Source organism: Heptranchias perlo, chromosome 17 (genome assembly GCF_035084215.1).
Source record: "Heptranchias perlo isolate sHepPer1 chromosome 17, sHepPer1.hap1, whole genome shotgun sequence".
NCBI classification, from domain to species: domain Eukaryota; kingdom Metazoa; phylum Chordata; class Chondrichthyes; order Hexanchiformes; family Hexanchidae; genus Heptranchias; species Heptranchias perlo.
This window is the reverse complement of record NC_090341.1, coordinates 59,227,089-59,247,709: the sequence shown is the minus strand read 5'-3', so window position 1 is coordinate 59,247,709 and position 20,621 is coordinate 59,227,089. Positions and strand designations below refer to the sequence as shown.

The 20,621-nt window shown below is 45.2% G+C and overlaps 1 protein-coding gene across 1 annotated transcript in view; it reads left to right on the top strand.

Annotated features, from left to right (window-relative positions):
* The window catches only part of LOC137334333 (plexin-D1-like), a 231,883-nt gene that overhangs the window by 23,227 nt on the left and 188,035 nt on the right, over positions 1-20,621 (top strand). Inside the window, 2 exon segments of the mRNA XM_067999033.1 lie at positions 1,721-1,852; positions 7,636-7,736. Of these exon segments, the coding sequence (XP_067855134.1) occupies positions 1,721-1,852; positions 7,636-7,736 (233 nt within the window).

Below are 20,621 nucleotides of genomic sequence, written 5' to 3'. Positions count from 1 at the left end.
GAACAGGCATTAAACTTCTTATATAGACTCCCTCCCCTCCACGGATCGATGGTATTGTACACTTCTGCAGCTTATAGACACAAATCTTGATGTGGAGATGCCGGTGATGGACTGGGGTGGACAAATGTAAGGAATCCTACAACACCAGGTTATAGTCACCTGACGAAGGAGATAATCTCCGAAAGTTTGTGATTTTCAAATAAAACTGTTGGACTATAACCTGGTGTTGTAAGATTCCTTACACAAAAATCTCGGACACAGAGGGCACAGACTGACTGTCCAGCCCCTCATACTGTGTCTGTTCAAGGTGAATTTCGCCCTGGGTCTGGGTCTGGGTCTGGTTACATGTTGCTGATTGAATGATGGAATCGTTCGTGACCCTCTCTCTCAGATAGCAGGGGCTTGGAGGAGCTGACTTTCTCTCCCAGGCTGTTATCTGTCGGCAGCAGCTGGAACCCATTATCTGATCAGCACAGAGCAGGATCCTGTGTGATTGGATTACAGACTAAGTGACACAGCTCAGAGCCTCACTTAGACCAGACTCTGTCCTTTCCCTCTCCACAGTCTCCCTCTCTCTCTATCAACGAGACGACAGTCAGTGCTCCTTTCTATCTCCAGATTCCCCGTCGGACGCACTTCTTCCTCCATACATCCTCCCAGCACCAGGATCAGGACTCGATGCATTGTTTAATTGTCAAATTTATTCTTCGCCAGGGTCCTGAAACTTCCTTCTTCAGTGTTCCCTTCCTCCTGCAATCTACAACTGTTTAAAATCCCAGTCTCTGTTTCCTGATTAGCTCCTGTCCTTTCCTACTGTTTCCAGCCCAGCTGCCCCTGTATTGTGACCCTCAATGTAATACATTCTCAATGCAAAAACAAGAATCTGATCAACACCCCATGTTTGAGGTCCTGTGATCATATATTGAGCTGGTCACAGTCTCACACCGTCACCTGAGAGAAGGCAGGAGCAGTGAGACGCTGAGTAATTGGCCAGGTTGTTGGTTGGGTTGATCCACAGGCCCTGCTGGCTCAGTTACCTGGGTTAGCTGCACATGTGAGGGAACACATTGACCCCAACGTCCAATCGCTGGCAGCAAGAATTGTGGGGATTTTCCTCCATATCCTGCAGATCTAGGCTCTTGCTCTCTCCGTGTCGTGACCAGGCTCTGGTCCTTTGATCTCCGTGTTGTGACCAGGCTCTGGTCCTTTGATCTCCGTGTTGTGACCAGGCTCTGGTCCTTTGATCTCCGTGTTGTGACCAGGCTCTGGTCCTTTGATCTCCGTGTTGTGACCAGGCTCTGGTCCTTTGATCTCCGTGTTGTGACCAGGCTCTGGTCCTTTGATCTCCGTGTTGTGACCAGGCTCTGGTCCTTTGATCTCCGTGTTGTGACCAGGCTCTGGTCCTTTGATCTCCGTGTTGTGACCAGGCTCTGGTCCTTTGATCTCCGTGTTGTGACCAGGCTCTGGTCCTTTGATCTCCGTGTTGTGACCAGGCTCTGGTCCTTTGATCTCCGTGTTGTGACCACTGTCTGGGCTCTTGCTCCATTTTGGCAGCTCCTGATTCTCACTGTATATTGAAGGCACCTTATTGATTTTCTAATTGAATCGACCATTCAATCGTGAGATGAGAAGGTGTCCTCATTCACTGAGACTGAGTGAGGCAGGTAGCAATATCTCAACTGACACTACCTGCTCTCACCGTCTGACTCTGTCCTTCCAGCTAAATTTACGGAACGACATGTCCATTGGGAACAGAGAACTGCTTTCAGTAGCACCAGGAGAGTCCGTCCATCACATCATGCACTTTGACCCTGGGGATGACACCTATCTGTATGTGATGACGACGTACCAGGTGAGTGCAATATTACAACCCCAACGAGAGTCGCGGACGAGAGACCCCCACCGTTAAACGGGTCGTTTACCCCAGATATTGCTCACTGTCTCACATCCCACTGATCTCTGGGCCTGGATCCAGAGATTTCCCAGCTACATATGTGGGAAGTGCAGACACACCAGGGAGTGTTCACAGGTACAGACAGGGACCAGGGAGTGTTCACAGGTACAGACAGAGACCAGGGAGTGTTCACAGGTACAGACAGGGACCAGGGAGTGTTCACAGGTACAGACACAGACCAGGGAGTGTTCACAGGTACAGACAGGGACCAGGAAGTGTTCACAGGTACAGACAGGGACCAGGGAGTGTTCACAGGTACAGACAGGGACCAGGGAGTGTTCACAGGTACAGACACAGACCAGGGAGTGTTCACAGGTACAGACAGGGACCAGGAAGTGTTCACAGGTACAGACAGGGACCAGGGAGTGTTCACAGGTACAGACAGTGACCAGGGAGTGTTCACAGGTACAGACAGAGACCAGGGAGTGTTCACAGGTACAGACAGGGACCAGGGAGTGTTCACAGGTACAGACAGAGACCAGGGAGTGTTCACAGGTACAGACACGGACCAGGGAGTGTTCACAGGTACAGACAGAGACCAGGGAGTGTTCACAGGTACAGACAGAGACCAGGGAGTGTTCACAGGTACAGACAGAGACCAGGGAGTGTTCACAGGTACAGACAGGGACCAGGGAGTGTTCACAGGTACAGACAGGGACCAGGGAGTGTTCACAGGTACAGACAGTGACCAGGGAGTGTTCACAGGTAGTACAGACAGGGACCAGGGAGTGTTCACAGGTACAGACAGTGACCAGGGAGTGTTCACAGGTACAGACAGAGACCAGGGAGTGTTCACAGGTACAGACAGGGACCAGGGAGTGTTCACAGGTACAGACAGAGACCAGGGAGTGTTCACAGGTACAGACACGGACCAGGGAGTGTTCACAGGTACAGACAGAGACCAGGGAGTGTTCACAGGTACAGACAGGGACCAGGGAGTGTTCACAGGTACAGACAGGGACCAGGGAGTGTTCACAGGTACAGACAGTGACCAGGGAGTGTTCACAGGTACAGACACAGACCAGGGAGTGTTCACAGGTACAGACAGGGACCAGGGAGTGTTCACAGGTACAGACACACACCAGGGAGTGTTCACAGGTACAGACACACACCAGGGAGTGTTCACAGGTACAGACAGAAACCAGGAAGTGTTCACAGGTACAGACAGGGAGCAGGGAGTGTTCACAGGTACAGACAGGGACCAGGGAGTGTTCACAGGTACAGGCAGAGACCAGGGAGTGTTCACAGGTACAGACAGAGACCAGAGGGTGTTCACAGGTACAGACAGGGACCAGGGAGTGTTCATAGGTACAGACAGAGACCAGAGGGTGTTCACAGGTACAGACAGGGACCAGGGAGTGTTCACAGGTACAGACAGGGACCAGGGAGTGTTCACAGGTACAGACAGGGACCAGGGAGTGTTCACAGGTACAGACAGGGACCAGGGAGTGTTCACAGGTACAGACAGGGACCACGGAGTGTTCACAGGTACAGACAGGGACCAGGGAGTGTTCACAGGTACAGACACGGACCAGGGAGTGTTCACAGGTACAGACAGGGACCAGGGAGTGTTCACAGGTACAGACACGGACCAGGGAGTGTTCACAGGTACAGACAGGGACCAGGGAGTGTTCACAGGTACAGACAGAGACCAGGGAGTGTTCACAGGTACAGACAGGGACCAGGGGGTGTTCACAGGTACAGACAGGGACCAGGGAGTGTTCACAAGTACAGACAGGGACCAGGGAGTGTTCACAGGTGCAGACAGGGACCAGGGAGTGTTCACAGGTACAGACAGAGACCAGGGAGTGTTCACAAGTACAGACAGGGACCAGGGAGTGTTCACAGGTACAGACACGGACCAGGGAGTGTTCACAGGTACAGACAAGGACCATCGAGTGTACACAGGTATAGACAGAGACCAGAGGGTGTTCACAGGTATAGACAGAGACCAGAGGGTGTACACAGGTATAGACAGAGACCAGGGAATGTTCACAGGTACAGACACGGACCAGGGAGTGTTCACAGGTACAGACACGGACCATCGAGTGTACACAGGTATAGACAGAGACCAGGTGGTGTTCACAGGTACAGACAGAGACCAGGGGGTGTTCACAGGTACAGACAGAGACCAGGGGGTGTTCACAGGTACAGACAGAGACCAGGGAGTGTTCACAGGTACAGACAGAGACCAGGGGGTGTTCACAGGTACAGACACGGACCAGGGAGTGTTCACAGGTACAGACAGGGACCAGGGAGTGTTCACAGGTACAGACAGGGACCAGGGAGTGTTCACAGGTACAGACACGGACCAGGGAGTGTTCACAGGTACAGACAGGGACCAGGGAGTGTTCACAGGTACAGACAGAGACCAGGGAGTGTTCACAGGTACAGACAGAGACCAGGGAGTGTTCACAGGTACAGACAGGGACCAGGGAGTGTTCACAGATACAGACAGGGACCAGGGAGTGTTCACCAGTACAGACAGAGACCAGGGAGTGTTAACAGATACAGACAGGGACCAGGGAGTGTTCACCGGTACAGACAGGGACCAGGGAGTGTTCACAGATACAGACAGGGACCAGGGAGTGTTCACAAGTACAGACAGGGACCAGGGAGTGTTCACAGGTACAGACAGGGACCAGGGAGTGTTCACAGATACCGACAGGGACCAGGGAGTGTTCACAGATACAGACAGGGACCAGGGAGTGTTCACAGGTACAGACAGGGACCAGGGAGTGTTCACAGATACAGACAGGGACCAGGGAGTGTTCACAGGTACAGACAGGGACCAGGGAGTGTTCACAGGTACAGACAGGGACCAGGGAGTGTTCACAGGTACAGACAGGGACCAGGGAGTGTTCACAGATACAGACAGGGACCAGGGAGTGTTCACAGGTACAGACAGGGACCAGGGAGTGTTCACAGGTACAGACAGGGACCAGGGAGTGTTCACAGATACAGACAGGGACCAGGGAGTGTTCACCGGTACAGACAGGGACCAGGGAGTGTTCACAGGTACAGACAGGGACCAGGGAGTGTTCACAGGTACAGACAGAGACCAGAGGGTGTTCACAGATACAGACAGGGACCAGGGAGTGTTCACAGGTACAGACAGGGACCAGGGAGTGTTCACCGGTACAGACACGGACCAGGGAGTGTTCACAGGTACAGACAGGGACCATGGGGTGTTCACAGGTGCAGACAGGGACCAGGGAGTGTTCACCGGTACAGACAGGGACCAGGGGGTGTTCACAGGTACAGACACGGACCAGGGAGTGTTCACAGGTACAGACAGAGACCAGGGAGTGTTCACAGGTGCAGACAGGGACCAGGGAGTGTTCACAGGTACAGACAGAGACCAGGGAGTGTTCACAGATACAGACAGAGACCAGGGAGTGTTCACAGATACAGACAGAGACCAGGGAGTGTTCACAGGTACAGACAGGGACCAGGGGGTGTTCACAGGTGCAGACAGGGACCAGGGAGTGTTCACAGGTACAGACAGAGACCAGGGAGTGTTCACAGATACAGACAGAGACCAGGGAGTGTTCACAGATACAGACAGAGACCAGGGAGTGTTCACAGATACAGACAGAGACCAGGGAGTGTTCACAGGTACAGACAGAGACCAGGGAGTGTTCACAGGTACAGACAGGGACCAGGGAGTGTTCACAGGTACAGACAGTGACCAGGGTGTGTTCACAGGTACAGACAGTGACCAGGGAGTGTTCACAGGTACAGACAGAGACCAGGGAGTGTTCACAGGTACAGACAGAGACCAGGGAGTGTTCACAGGTACAGACAGTGACCAGGGTGTGTTCACAGGTACAGACAGTGACCAGGGAGTGTTCACAGGTACAGACAGAGACCAGGGAGTGTTCACAGGTACAGACAGGGACCAGGGAGTGTTCACTGGTGCAGACAGGGACCAGGGAGTGTTCACTGGTGCAGACAGAGACCAGGGAGTGTTCACAGGTGCAGACAGAGACCAGGGAGTGTTCACAGGTGCAGACAGAGACCAGGGAGTGTTCACAGGTGCAGACAGAGACCAGGGAGTGTTCACAGGTGCAGACAGAGACCAGGGAGTGTTCACTGGTGCAGACAGAGACCAGGGAGTGTTCACTGGTGCAGACAGAGACCAGGGAGTGTTCACAGGTACAGACAGTGACCAGGGAGAATGGCCAGCATTACATGGAGCTGCAGATTATTCAGTGTCATGTGTCACTGACCAGATGTGAATGAAAGTTTTGTGCTCAGTGAGTGTGTGTTGTGAAATTTTAAGCTCATGATCAAGAGCAATGAGACCCAACACTTCTCCGTCTCATGGCCCCAGGGAATCGCAGCAATGACATCATACGGCCCAATCCACTTGTGTGAAGTGCAGAGATATGAGTGATTTGGACAACACAGCTGGGAAGTGTCAGTGCTGAGACTGACGGCCAAATAAAACAGGGGAAACAAACGATACTCATGTGCACTGTAGCAACCCTTCATACATACAACCAAAGGAGCATCTGAACATTCCAACCTGTAACTCACTCCCGGGTATCTGTTATTCTATATATAAACCCCCCGAACCCCTCGATTAGATTCCAGTCTGTAACTCACTCCCGGGTATCTGTTATTCTATATATAAACCCCCTGAACCCCTCGATTAGATTCCAGTCTGTAACTCACTCCTGGGTATCTGTTATTCTATATATAAACCCCCCCGAACCCCTCGATTAGATTCCAGTCTGTAATTCTATATATAAACCCCCCGAACCCCTCGATTAGATTCCAGTCTGTAACTCACTCCCGGGTATCTGTTATTCTATATATAAACCCCCGAACCCCTAGATTAGATTCCAGTCTGTAACTCACTCCCGGGTATCTGTTATTCTATATATAAACCCCCCCGAACCCCTCGATTAGATTCCAGTCTGTAACTCACTCCCGGGTATCTGTTATTCTATATATAAATCCACCGAACCCCTCGATTAGTTTCCAGTCTGTAACTCACTCCCGGGTATCTGTTATTCTATATATAAACCCCCGAACCCCTCGATTAGATTCCAGTCTGTAACTCACTCCCGGGTATCTGTTATTCTATATATAAACCCCCGAACCCCTCGATTAGATTCCAGCCTGTAACTCACTCCCGGGTATCTGTTATTCTATATATAAACCCCCCCGAACCCCTCGATTAGATTCCAGTCTGTAACTCACTCCCGGGTATCTGTTATTCTATATATAAACCCTCCCGAACCCCTCGATTAGATTCCAGTCTGTAACTCACTCCCGGGTATCTGTTATTCTATATATAAACCCACCGAACCCCTTGATTAGTTTCCAGTCTGTAACTCACTCCCGGGTATCTGTTATTCTATATATAAACCCCCGAACCCCTGGATTAGATTCCAGTCTGTAACTCACTCCCGGGTATCTGTTATTCTATATATAAACCCCCGAACCCCTCGATTAGATCCCAGTCTATAACTCACTCCCGGGTATCTGTTATTCTATCTATAAACCCCCGAACCCCTCGATTAGATTCCAGTCTGTAACTCACTCCCGGGTATCTGTTATTCTATATATGAACCCTCCCGAACCCCTCCTGTTTTTTAAGTGTTTGGGTGCTCCTGACTCTGGGGGTCTCTCGAGCAAAGTCCTCAGTTTGATTCTCTTGGTTTTCCCAGGTAAGCCGAGTGAAGGTTGCCAGCTGTGCCCAGTACCAGTCCTGTCGGGAATGTCTCGGGGCAGATGATGCCCACTGTGGTTGGTGCACCTTGGAGAGCAGGTATGAAACCAATCAGGAACTTCGCATCAGTCTCTGGAGCCTGTTCCGCCATTCAGTTCGGTCATGGCTGATCTGTATCTTAACTCCATTTTACCGCCTTAGTTCTGTAACCTTTAATACCCTTACCTAAAAAAAAATTATCAATCTCAGTTTGAAATTTTCAATTGACCCCCAGCCTCAACAGCTTTTTTGGGGGAGAGAGTTCCTGATTCCCACTCCCCTTTGTGTGAAGAAGTGTTTCCTGACATCACCCCTGAACAGCCTAGCTCTAATTTTAAGGTTATGCCCCCTTGATCTGGACTCCCCCACCCGATGAAATAGTTTCTCTCTATCTACCCTATCAACCCCTTTAATCATCTTAAACACCTCAATTAAATCACCCCTAATCTTCGATACTCGAGGGAATACAAGCCAATCTATACAACCTGTCCTCATAATTTAACCCTTTTTGCCCTGGTATTGTTTTGAGCCCATAAGACCATAAGAGATAGGAGCAAGAGTAGGCCATTCGGCCCCTCGAGCCTGCTCCGCCATTTAATGAGATCATGGCTGATCTGATTTTTACCTCAACTCCACTTTCCCGCCTTTTCCCCATATCCTTTGACTCCCTTGCTGATCAAAAATTTGTCTTACTCAGCCTTGAATGTATTCAATGACTCAGCCTCCACAGCTTTTTGGGGTAAAGAATTCTAGAGATTTACGACCCTCTGGGAGAAGAAATTCCTCCTCATACACAGAACATACACACGCCATACACTGCACAGTGTGAGCTGCATACAAGGGCTGGTGACTGGTGGGACAATGAGCTGAGTGCATTGTTGGAGCATCAACGAGTAACAGCACAAGTGCTCAACCCCAGTCTCCCTGTGTCACTGTGTGGGGACATTGTCCAACAGCGAGGGAGGGGAACAGAGGCTCTGTCTTCCTCGGACCACTTGGAGCCCCCCTCACCCCATAGAGTGACCACTACAGAGAAGTGTTAGCAAAATCTACAGCCCTTCTGTATCCCATTTTCTCTTGCAGTGTGGACAGGAGAAGAAATGTGGAGGGAAATCTTGCTGGCCGTCTTTATAAAAGTGCAGTAAAGTGTTTACTCCATATTACATGAGTGTGTGACACTGAGTCATGACACCCACACAACACGTAAAGGATTCAATTCCCCAATCCCCAATCCCCGTCATCACCAAATGTCCCACTCAGCCCTCCAGTGTGAGGGTGAGTACTGGTTCTCATTAAAGGGACACACCCCCTCAGCAAAATCTGCAGGCCAAAAGCCTCACCACAGTGAGAGGGTGCCCAGGGTGGCGGGGATCAAACGGGCAGTGCTGTATCCAGGCTGGCTTCAGAATGGATTACGTCGAAAGCTGAACTGAGTCGTTAACTGAATCCCCAAATATTGATATTGTGCCACATGAGCGGACATAGCTCACACTGTGCTGTGTATACTGTGTTAATGTCCTGTGTGTGTAACTCACACTGTGCTGTGTATACTGTGTTAATGTCCTGTGTGTGTAACTCACACTGTGCTGTGTATACTGTGTTAATGTCCTGTGTGTGTAACTCACACTGTGCTGTGTATAATGTGTTACTGTCCTGTGTCTGTAACTCACACTGTGCTGTGTATAATGTGTGAATGTCCTGTGTATGTAACTCACACTGTGCTGTGTATAATGTGTGAATGGCCTGTGTATGTAGCTCACACTGTGCTGTGTATAATGTGTGAATGTCCTGTATATGTAGCTCACACTGTGCTGTGTATAATGTGTGAATATCCTGTGTATGTCGCTCACACTGTGCTGTGTATAATGTGTGAATATCCTGTGTATGTCGCTCACACTGTGCTGTGGATAATGTGTGAATGGCCTGTGTATGTAGCTCACACTGTGCTGTGGATAATGTGTGAATGGCCTGTATATGTAGCTCACACTGTGCTGTGTATAATGTGTGAATGTCCTGTGTATGTCGCTCACACTGTGCTGTGTATAATGTGTGAATGGCCTGTGTATGTAGCTCACACTGTGCTGTGTATAATGTGTGAATGTCCTGTGTACGTCGCTCACACTGTGCTGTGTATAATGTGTAAATGTCCTGTATATGTAGCTCACACTGTGCTGTGTATAATGTGTAAATGTCCTGTATATGTAGCTCACACTGTGCTGTGTATAATGTGTGAATGGCCTGTGTATGTAGCTCACACTGTGCTGTGTATAATGTGTGAATGGCCTGTATATGTAGCTCTCACTGTGCTGTGTATAATGTGTGAATGTCCTGTATATGTAGCTCACACTGTGCTGTGTATAATGTGTAAATGTCCTGTATATGTAGCTCACACTGTGCTGTGTATAATGTGTGAATGGCCTGTGTATGTCGCTCACACTGTGCTGTGTATAATGTGTGAATGGCCTGTGTATGTAGCTCACACTGTGCTGTGTATAATGTGTGAATGTCCTGTGTATGTAGCTCACACTGTGCTGTGTATAATGTGTGAATGTCCTGTGTATGTAGCTCACACTGTGCTGTGTATAATGTGTGAATGTCCTGTGTATGTAGCTCACACCGTGCTGTGTATAATGTGTGAATGTCCTGTGTATGTCGCTCACACTGTGCTGTGTATAATGTGTGAATATCCTGTGTATGTCGCTCACACTGTGCTGTGTATAATGTGTGAATGGCCTGTATATGTAGCTCTCACTGTGCTGTGTATAATGTGTGAATATCCTGTGTATGTAGCTCACACTGTGCTGTGTATAATGTGTGAATATCCTGTGTATGTAGCTCACACTGTGTTGTGTATAATGTGTGAATGGCCTGTGTATGTAGCTCACACTGTGCTGTGTATAATGTGTGAATGTCCTGTGTATGTCGCTCACACTGTGCTGTGTATAATGTGTGAATATCCTGTGTATGTAGCTCACACTGTGCTGTGTATAATGTGTGAATGCCCTGTGTATGTAGCTCACACTGTGCTGTATATAATGTGTGAATGTCCTGTATATGTAGCTCACACTGTGCTGTGTATAATGTGTGAATATCCTGTGTATGTCGCTCACACTGTGCTGTGTATAATGTGTAAATGTCCTGTGTATGTCGCTCACACTGTGCCGAGGATAATGTGTGAATGGCCTGTATATGTAGCTCACACTGTGCTGTGTATAATGTGTAAATGTCCTGTGTATGTCGCTCACACTGTGCTGTGTATAATGTGTGAATATCCTGTGTATGTAGCTCACACTGTGCTGTGTATAATGTGTGAATGTCCTGTGTACGTCGCTCACACTGTGCTGTGTATAATGTGTAAATGTCCTGTATATGTAGCTCACACTGTGCTGTGTATAATGTGTAAATGTCCTGTATATGTAGCTCACACTGTGCTGTGTATAATGTGTGAATGGCCTGTATATGTAGCTCTCACTGTGCTGTGTATAATGTGTGAATGTCCTGTATATGTAGCTCACACTGTGCTGTGTATAATGTGTAAATGTCCTGTATATGTAGCTCACACTGTGCTGTGTATAATGTGTAAATGTCCTGTATATGTAGCTCACACTGTGCTGTTATAATGTGTAAATGTCCTGTATATGTAGCTCACACTGTGCTGTGTATAATGTGTAAATGTCCTGTATATGTAGCTCACACTGTGCTGTGTATAATGTGTGAATGTCCTGTATATGTAGCTCACACTGTGCTGTGTATAATGTGTAAATGTCCTGTATATGTAGCTCACACTGTGCTGTGTATAATGTGTGAATGGCCTGTGTATGTCGCTCACACTGTGCTGTGTATAATGTGTGAATGGCCTGTGTATGTAGCTCACACTGTGCTGTGTATAATGTGTGAATGTCCTGTGTATGTAGCTCACACTGTGCTGTGTATAATGTGTGAATGTCCTGTGTATGTAGCTCACACTGTGCTGTGTATAATGTGTGAATGTCCTGTATATGTAGCTCACACCGTGCTGTGTATAATGTGTGAATGTCCTGTGTATGTCGCTCACACTGTGCTGTGTATAATGTGTGAATATCCTGTGTATGTCGCTCACACTGTGCTGTGTATAATGTGTGAATGGCCTGTGTTTGTAGCTCTCACTGTGCTGTGTATAATGTGTGAATGTCCTGTGTATGTAGCTCACACTGTGCTGTGTATAATGTGTGAATGTCCTGTGTATGTAGCTCACACTGTGCTGTGTATAATGTGTGAATGTCCTGTATATGTAGCTCACACCGTGCTGTGTATAATGTGTGAATGTCCTGTGTATGTCGCTCACACTGTGCTGTGTATAATGTGTGAATATCCTGTGTATGTCGCTCACACTGTGCTGTGTATAATGTGTGAATGGCCTGTGTTTGTAGCTCTCACTGTGCTGTGTATAATGTGTGAATATCCTGTGTATGTAGCTCACACTGTGCTGTGTATAATGTGTGAATATCCTGTGTATGTAGCTCACACTGTGTTGTGTATAATGTGTGAATGGCCTGTGTATGTAGCTCACACTGTGCTGTGTATAATGTGTGAATGTCCTGTGTATGTCGCTCACACTGTGCTGTGTATAATGTGTGAATGCCCTGTGTATGTAGCTCACACTGTGCTGTGTATAATGTGTGAATGGCCTGTGTATGTAGCTCACACTGTGCTGTGTATAATGTGTGAATGGCCTGTGTATGTAGCTCACACTGTGCTGTGTATAATGTGTGAATGCCCTGTGTATGTAGCTCACACTGTGCTGTATATAATGTGTGAATGGCCTGTGTATGTAGCTCACACTGTGCTGTGTATAATGTGTGAATGGCCTGTGTACGTCGCTCACACTGTGCTGTGTATAATGTGTGAATGGCCTGTGTACGTCGCTCACACTGTGCTGTGTATAATGTGTGAATGCCCTGTGTGTATAACTCACTCGTTGCTGTGTGTACTGTGTGAATTTGCTGTGTATGTTGATACAATTTCCTGGGGAAGAGTGATCATAATATGATAGAATTTTACATTCAGTTTGAGAGTGACATACTTCAGTCCGAAACTAGAGTCTTAAACTTAAATAAAGCCAGTTATATAGGCATGAGGGGTGAGCTGGCAAATGTAGGTTGGGAAATTAGATTAAAGGGTATGACAGTCGATAAGCAATAGCAAACATTTAAAGAAATATTTCAATATTCTCAATGAATATTTTAGAAACCAGCAAACGATGACCAAAAAAATGATAAAAAAGGAGAAAATAGAATATGAGAGTAAACTGGCAAGAAATATAAAAACAGATTGTAAGAGCTTCTAAAAGTATGTAAAAAGGAAGAGAGCAGCAAAAATAAACATTGCTCCCTTCGAGGCTGAGACAGGAGAAATTATAATGGAGAATCAGGAAATGGCAGAGACATTAAACAAATATTTTGTATCTGTCTTCACAGTAGAAGACACAAAAAGCATATCAGAAATAATGGGGAACCAATGGGCTAATGAGAGTGAGGAACTTAAAGTAATTAATATCAATAGAGAAAAAGGACTGGAGAAACTAATGGGACTAAAAGCTGATAAACCCCCTGGACCTGATGGCCTACATCCTAGGGTTCTAAAAGAGGTGGCTGCAGAGATAGTGGATGCATTGGTTATGATGTTCCTAGATTCTAGAACAGTCCCAGTGGATTGGAAGGTGGCAAATGTAACCCCGCTATTCAAGAAAGGAGGGAGAGAGAAAACAGGGAACTACAGGCCGGTTAGCCTGACGTCAGTCATTGGGAAAATGCTGGAATCCATTATTAAGGAAGTGGTAACAGGGCACTTAGAAAATCATAATATGATTAGGCAGAGTCGTCATGGTTTTATGAAAGGGAAATCGTGTTTGACTAATTTATTGGAGTTTTATGAGGATGTAACTGGCAGGGTAGATAAAGGGGAACCAGTGGATGTCGTATATTTGGATTTTCAAAAGGCAGTTGATAAGGTGCCTCATAAAAGGTTGTTACACAAGGTAAGGGCTCCTGGGGTTGGGGGTAATATATTAACGGACAGAAAATAGAGAATAGGGATAAACGGGTCATTCTCAGGTTGGCAGGCTGTAACTAGTGGGGTGCCGCAAGGATCGGTGCTTGGGCCTCAGTTATTTACAATCTATATTAGTGACTTGGATGAAGGGACCGAGTGTAATGTATCCAAGTTTGCTGACGATACAAAGCTAGGTATACAGTGTGAATTTGCTGTGTATATTTCCTGTGTATGTCGAGACAGTTGACTAGAACAATACGTCATGGAACCAATCAGGGAACAGGCTATTTTAGATCTTGTACTGTGTCATGAGTTAATTAGTAATCTCACAGTAAAGGATCCCCTGGGGAAGAGTGATCATAATATGATAGAATTTCACATTGATTTTGAGAGTGATGTACTTAAGTCAGAAATTAGGTCTTAAACTTAAATAAAGCCAATTACATAGGTATGAGGGGTGAGTTGGCAAAGGTAGATTGGGAAATTAGATTAAAGGGTATGACAGGACAAGATTAGGGCTCATGGGGTTGGCAGTAATATATTAGCATGGATAGAGGATTGGTTAATGGACAGAAAACAGAGAGTAGGGATAAATGGGTCATTGATAATTGGAGGATGCAAAGAGTCTGCAAAGGGATATAGACAGGTTAAGTAAGTGGGCAAGAAGATGGCAGATGGAATATAATGTGGGGAAATGTGAGGTTATTCACTATGTAGGAAGAATAGAAAAACAGATTTTTTAAATGAGGAGAAACTATTAAATGTTGGTGTTCAGAGGGATTTGGGTGTTCTTGTACATGAAACACAGAAAGTTAACATGCAGGTACAGCAAACAATTAGGAAGGCAAATGGCATGTTGGCCTTTATTGCAAAGGGGTTGGAGTACAAGAGTAAGGAAGTCTTACTACAATTGTACAGGGCTTTGGTAAGACCACATCTGGAGTACTGTGTACAGTTTTGGTCTTCTTATCTAAGAAAGGATATACCTGCCTTAGAGGCGGTACAACGAAGGTTCACTAGATTAATTCCTGGGATGAGAGGGTTGTCCTATGAGGAGAGGTTGAGTAGAATGGGCCTATACTCTCTGGAGTTTAGGAGAAGGAGAGGTGATCTCATTGAGATATCATTGTATAAGATTATGAGGGGGCCTGACAAGGTAGATACTGAGAGGTTGTTTCCACTGGCTGGAGAGTCCAGAATTAGGGGCATAGTCTCAGGATAAGGGGTCGGATATTTAAGATCGAGATGAGGAGAAATTTCTTCACACAGAGGTTTGTGAATCTTTGGAATTCTCTACCCCAGAGGGCTGTGGATGCTCAGTCATTGAATATATTCATGAGTGAGATCGATAGATTTTTGGACTCATGGGGAATGAAGGGATACAGAGATTGGGCGGGAAAGTGGAGTTGAGGTCAAAGATGTTATTAAATGGGGAGCACACTCGAGGGGCCATATGGCCGACTCCTGCTCCGATTCCTTATGTTTTTATGGATGTAGCTCACTCTGTGGTGTGTATACTTTGTGTTTATCCTCTGTATGCAGCTCAGTCTCTTTATTGTGTATGAATGTCCGGTGTGTGTAACTCACACTGTGTATAGTGTGAATGCTCTCTGTATGTATCTCACACTGTGTATAGTGTGAATGCTCTCTGTATGTAGCTCACACTATGTATATTGTGAATACCCTCTGTATGTATCTCACACTGTGTATAGTGTGAATGCTCTCTGTATGTAGCTCACACTATGTATATTGTGAATACCCTCTGTATGTAGCTCACACTGTGTATAGTGTGAATGCTCTCTGTATGTGGCTCACTCTGTGTATAGTGTGAATGCTCTCTGTATGTAGCTCAAACTATGTATATTGTGAATACCCTCTGTATGTATCTCACACTGTGTATAGTGTGAATGCTCTCTGTATGTAGCTCACACTGTGTATAGTGTGAATGCTCTCTGTATGTGGCTCACTCTGTGTATAGTGTGAATACCCTCTGTATGTATCTCACACTGTGTATAGTGTGAATGCTCTCTGTATGTATCTCACTCTGTGTATAGTGTGAATGCTCTCTGTATGTGGCTCACACTGTGTATAGTGTGAATGCTCTCTGTATGTAAATCACTCTGTGTATAGTGTGACTACTCTCTGTATGTATCTCACTCTGTGTATAGTGTGAATACCCTCTGTATGTAACTCACACTGTGTATAGTGTGAATGCTCTCTGTATGTATCTCACTCTGTGTATAGTGTGAATGCTCTCTGTATGTAACTCACACTGTGTATAGTGTGAATGCTCTCTGTATGTATCTCACTCTGTGTATAGTGTGAATGCTCTCTGTATGTAACTCACTCTGTGTATAGTGTGAATACTCTCTGTATGTATCTCACTCTGTGTATAGTGTGAATACCCTCTGTATGTAACTCACTCTGTGTATAGTGTGAATGCTCTCTGTATGTATCTCACTCTGTGTATAGTGTGAATGCTCTCTGTATGTATCTCACTCTGTGTATAGTGTGAATACCCTCTGTATGTAACTCACTCTGTGTATAGTGTGAATACTCTCTGTATGTATCTCACTCTGTGTATAGTGTGAATACCCTCTGTATGTAACTCACTCTGTGTATAGTGTGAATGCTCTCTGTATGTATCTCACTCTGTGTATAGTGTGAATGCTCTCCGTATGTAACTCACTCTGTGTATAGTGTGAATGCTCTCCGTATGTAACTCACTCTGTGTATAGTGTGAATGCTCTCTGTATGTAAGTCACTCTGTGTATAGTGTGAATGCTCTCTGTATGTAACTCACTCTGTGTATAGTGTGAATACCCTCTGTATGTAAGTCACTCTGTGTATAGTGTGAATGCTCTCTGTATGTATCTCACTCTGTGTATAGTGTGAATGCTCTCTGTATGTATCTCACTCTGTGTATAGTGTGAATGCTCTCTGTATGTAGCTCACACTGTGTATAGTGTGAATGCTCTCTGTATGTAGCTCACTCTGTGTATAGTGTGAATACTCTCTGTATGTATCTCACACTGTGTATAGTGTGAATACCCTCTGTATGTATCTCACACTGTGTATCGTGTGAATGCTCTCTGTATGTATCTCACTCTGTGTATAGTGTGAATACTCTCTGTATGTAACTCACTCTGTGTATAGTGTGAATACCCTCTGTATGTAACTCACACTGTGTATAGTGTGAATACTCTCTGTATGTATCTCACTCTGTGTATAGTGTGAATACTCTCTGTATGTATCTCACTCTGTGTATAGTGTGAATGCTCTCTGTATGTATCTCACACTTTGTATAGTGTGAATGCTCTCTGTATGTATCTCACTCTGTGTATAGTGTGAATGCTCTCTGTATGTATCTCACTCTGTGTATAGTGTGAATGCTCTCTGTATGTATCTCACACTGTGTATAGTGTGAATACCCTCTGTATGTATCTCACACTGTGTATAGTGTGAATGCTCTCTGTATGTATCTCACACTGTGTATAGTGTGAATACCCTCTGTATGTATCTCACACTGTGTATAGTGTGAATGCTCTCTGTATGTATCTCACACTGTGTATAGTGTGAATGCTCTCTGTATGTCTCTCACACTGTGTATAGTGTGAATGCTCTCTGTATGTATCTCACACTGTGTATAGTGTGAATGCTCTCTGTATGTATCTCACTCTGTGTATAGTGTGAATGCTCTCTGTATGTATCTCACTCTGTGTATAGTGTGAATACTCTCTGTATGTGGCTCACACTGTGTATAGTGTGAATGCTCTCTGTATGTATCTCACTCTGTGTAGAGTGTGAATGCTCTCTGTATGTATCTCACTCTGTGTATAGTGTGAATGCTCTCTGTATGTATCTCACACTGTGTATAGTGTGAATACCCTCTGTATGTATCTCACACTGTGTATAGTGTGAATGCTCTCTGTATGTATCTCACACTGTGTATAGTGTGAATACCCTCTGTATGTATCTCACACTGTGTATAGTGTGAATGCCCTCTGTATGTATCTCACACTGTGTATAGTGTGAATGCTCTCTGTATGTATCTCACACTGTGTATAGTGTGAATACCCTCTGTATGTATCTCACACTGTGTATAGTGTGAATGCCCTCTGTATGTATCTCACTCTGTGTATAGTGTGAATGCTCTCTGTATGTATCTCACACTGTGTATAGTGTGAATACCCTCTGTATGTATCTCACTCTGTGTATAGTGTGAATGCTCTCTGTATGTATCTCACTCTGTGTATAGTGTGAATACCCTCTGTATGTAACTCACACTGTGTATAGTGTGAATACTCTCTGTATGTGGCTCACACTGTGTATAGTGTGAATACCCTCTGTATGTAACTCACTCTGTGTATAGTGTGAATGCTCTCTGTATGTAAGTCACACTGTGTATAGTGTGAATACCCTCTGTATGTAAGTCACACTGTGTATAGTGTGAATACCCTCTGTATGTAAGTCACACTGTGTATAGTGTGAATACCCTCTGTATGTAAGTCACACTGTGTATAGTGTGAATACCCTCTGTATGTAAGTCACACTGTGTATAGTGTGAATGCTCTCTGTATGTATCTCACTCTCTGTATAGTGTGAATGCTCTCTGTATGTAAGTCACACTGTGTATAGTGTGAATACCCTCTGTATGTAACTCACTCTGTGTATAGTGTGAATGCTCTCTGTATGTATCTCACTCTCTGTATAGTGTGAATGCTCTCTGTATGTATCTCACACTGTGTATAGTGTGAATGCTCTCTGTATGTATCTCACTCTGTGTATAGTGTGAATACCCTCTGTATGTCACTCACTCTGTGTATAGTGTGAATGCTCTCTGTATGTATCTCACTCTGTGTATAGTGTGAATGCTCTCTGTATGTATCTCACACTGTGTATAGTGTGAATACCCTCTGTATGTCACTCACTCTGTGTATAGTGTGAATGCTCTCTGTATGTATCTCACTCTGTGTATAGTGTGAATACTCTCTGTATGTATCTCACTCTGTGTATAGTGTGAATGCTCTCTGTATGTATCTCACTCTGTGTATAGTGTGAATGCTCTCTGTATGTATCTCACACTGTGTATAGTGTGAATGCTCTCTGTATGTATCTCACTCTGTGTATAGTGTGAATACTCTCTGTATGTAGCTCACTCTGTGTAGAGTGTGAATGCTCTCTGTATGTATCTCACACTGTGTATAGTGTGAATGCTCTCTGTATGTAGCTCACACTGTGTATCGTGTGAATACTCTCTGTATGTATCTCACTCTGTGTATAGTGTGAATACCCTCTGTATGTCACTCACTCTGTGTATAGTGTGAATGCTCTCTGTATGTATCTCACTCTGTGTATAGTGTGAATACTCTCTGTATGTCACTCACTCTGTGTATAGTGTGAATGCTCTCTGTATGTATCTCACTCTGTGTATAGTGTGAATACTCTCTGTATGTATCTCACTCTGTGTATAGTGTGAATACCCTCTGTATGTCACTCACTCTGTGTATAGTGTGAATGCTCTCTGTATGTATCTCACTCTGTGTATAGTGTGAATACTCTCTGTATGTATCTCACTCTGTGTATAGTGTGAATGCTCTCTGTATGTATCTCACACTGTGTATAGTGTGAATGCTCTCTGTATGTAGCTCACACTGTGTATAGTGTGAATGCTCTCTGTATGTAGCTCACACTGTGTATAGTGTGAATGCTCTCTGTATGTATCTCACTCTGTGTAGAGTGTGAATGCTCTCTGTATGTATCTCACACTGTGTATAGTGTGAATGCTCTCTGTATGTAGCTCACACTGTGTATAGTGTGAATGCTCTCTGTATGTATCTCACACTGTGTATAGTGTGAATGCTCTCTGTATGTGGCTCACACTGTGTATAGTGTGAATACTCTCTGTATGTAGCTCACACTGTGTATAGTGTGAATGCTCTCTGTATGTATCTCACACTGTGTATAGTGTGAATGCTCTCTGTATGTATCTCACACTGTGTATAGTGTGAATGCCCTCTGTATGTATCTCACTCTGTGTATAGTGTGAATGCCCTCTGTATGTATCTCACTCTGTGTATAGTGTGAATGCTCTCTGTATGTATCTCACTCTGTGTATAGTGTGAATGCTCTCTGTATGTATCTCACACTGTGTATAGTGTGAATGCTCTCTGTATGTAACTCACACTGTGTATAGTGTGAATGCTCTCTGTATGTATCTCACACTGTGTATAGTGTGAATGCTCTCTGTATGTATCTCACACTGTGTATAGTGTGAATGCTCTCTGTATGTAACTCACACTGTGTATAGTGTGAATGCTCTCTGTATGTATCTCACTCTGTGTATAGTGTGAATGCCCTCTGTATGTATCTCACTCTGTGTATAGTGTGAATACCCTCTGTATGTATCTCACACTGTGTATAGTGTGAATGCTCTCTGTATGTATCTCACTCTGTGTATAGTGTGAATACTCTGTATGTATCTCACTCTGTGTATAGTGTGAATGCTCTCTGTATGTAACTCACACTGTGTATAGTGTGAATGCTCTCTGTATGTATCTCACACTGTGTATAGTGTGAATGCTCTCTGTATGTAACTCACACTGTGTATAGTGTGAATACTCTCTGTATGTATCTCACACTGTGTATAGTGTGAATACCCTCTGTATGTAGCTCACACTGTGTATAGTGTGAATGCTCTCTGTATGTATCTCACACTGTGTATAGTGTGAATGCTCTCTGTATGTAACTCACACTGTGTATAGTGTGAATACTCTCTGTATGTATCTCACACTGTGTATAGTGTGAATACTCTCTGTATGTATCTCACTCTGTGTATAGTGTGAATGCTCTCTGTATGTATCTCACTCTGTGTATAGTGTGAATGCTCTCTGTATGTATCTCACACTGTGTATA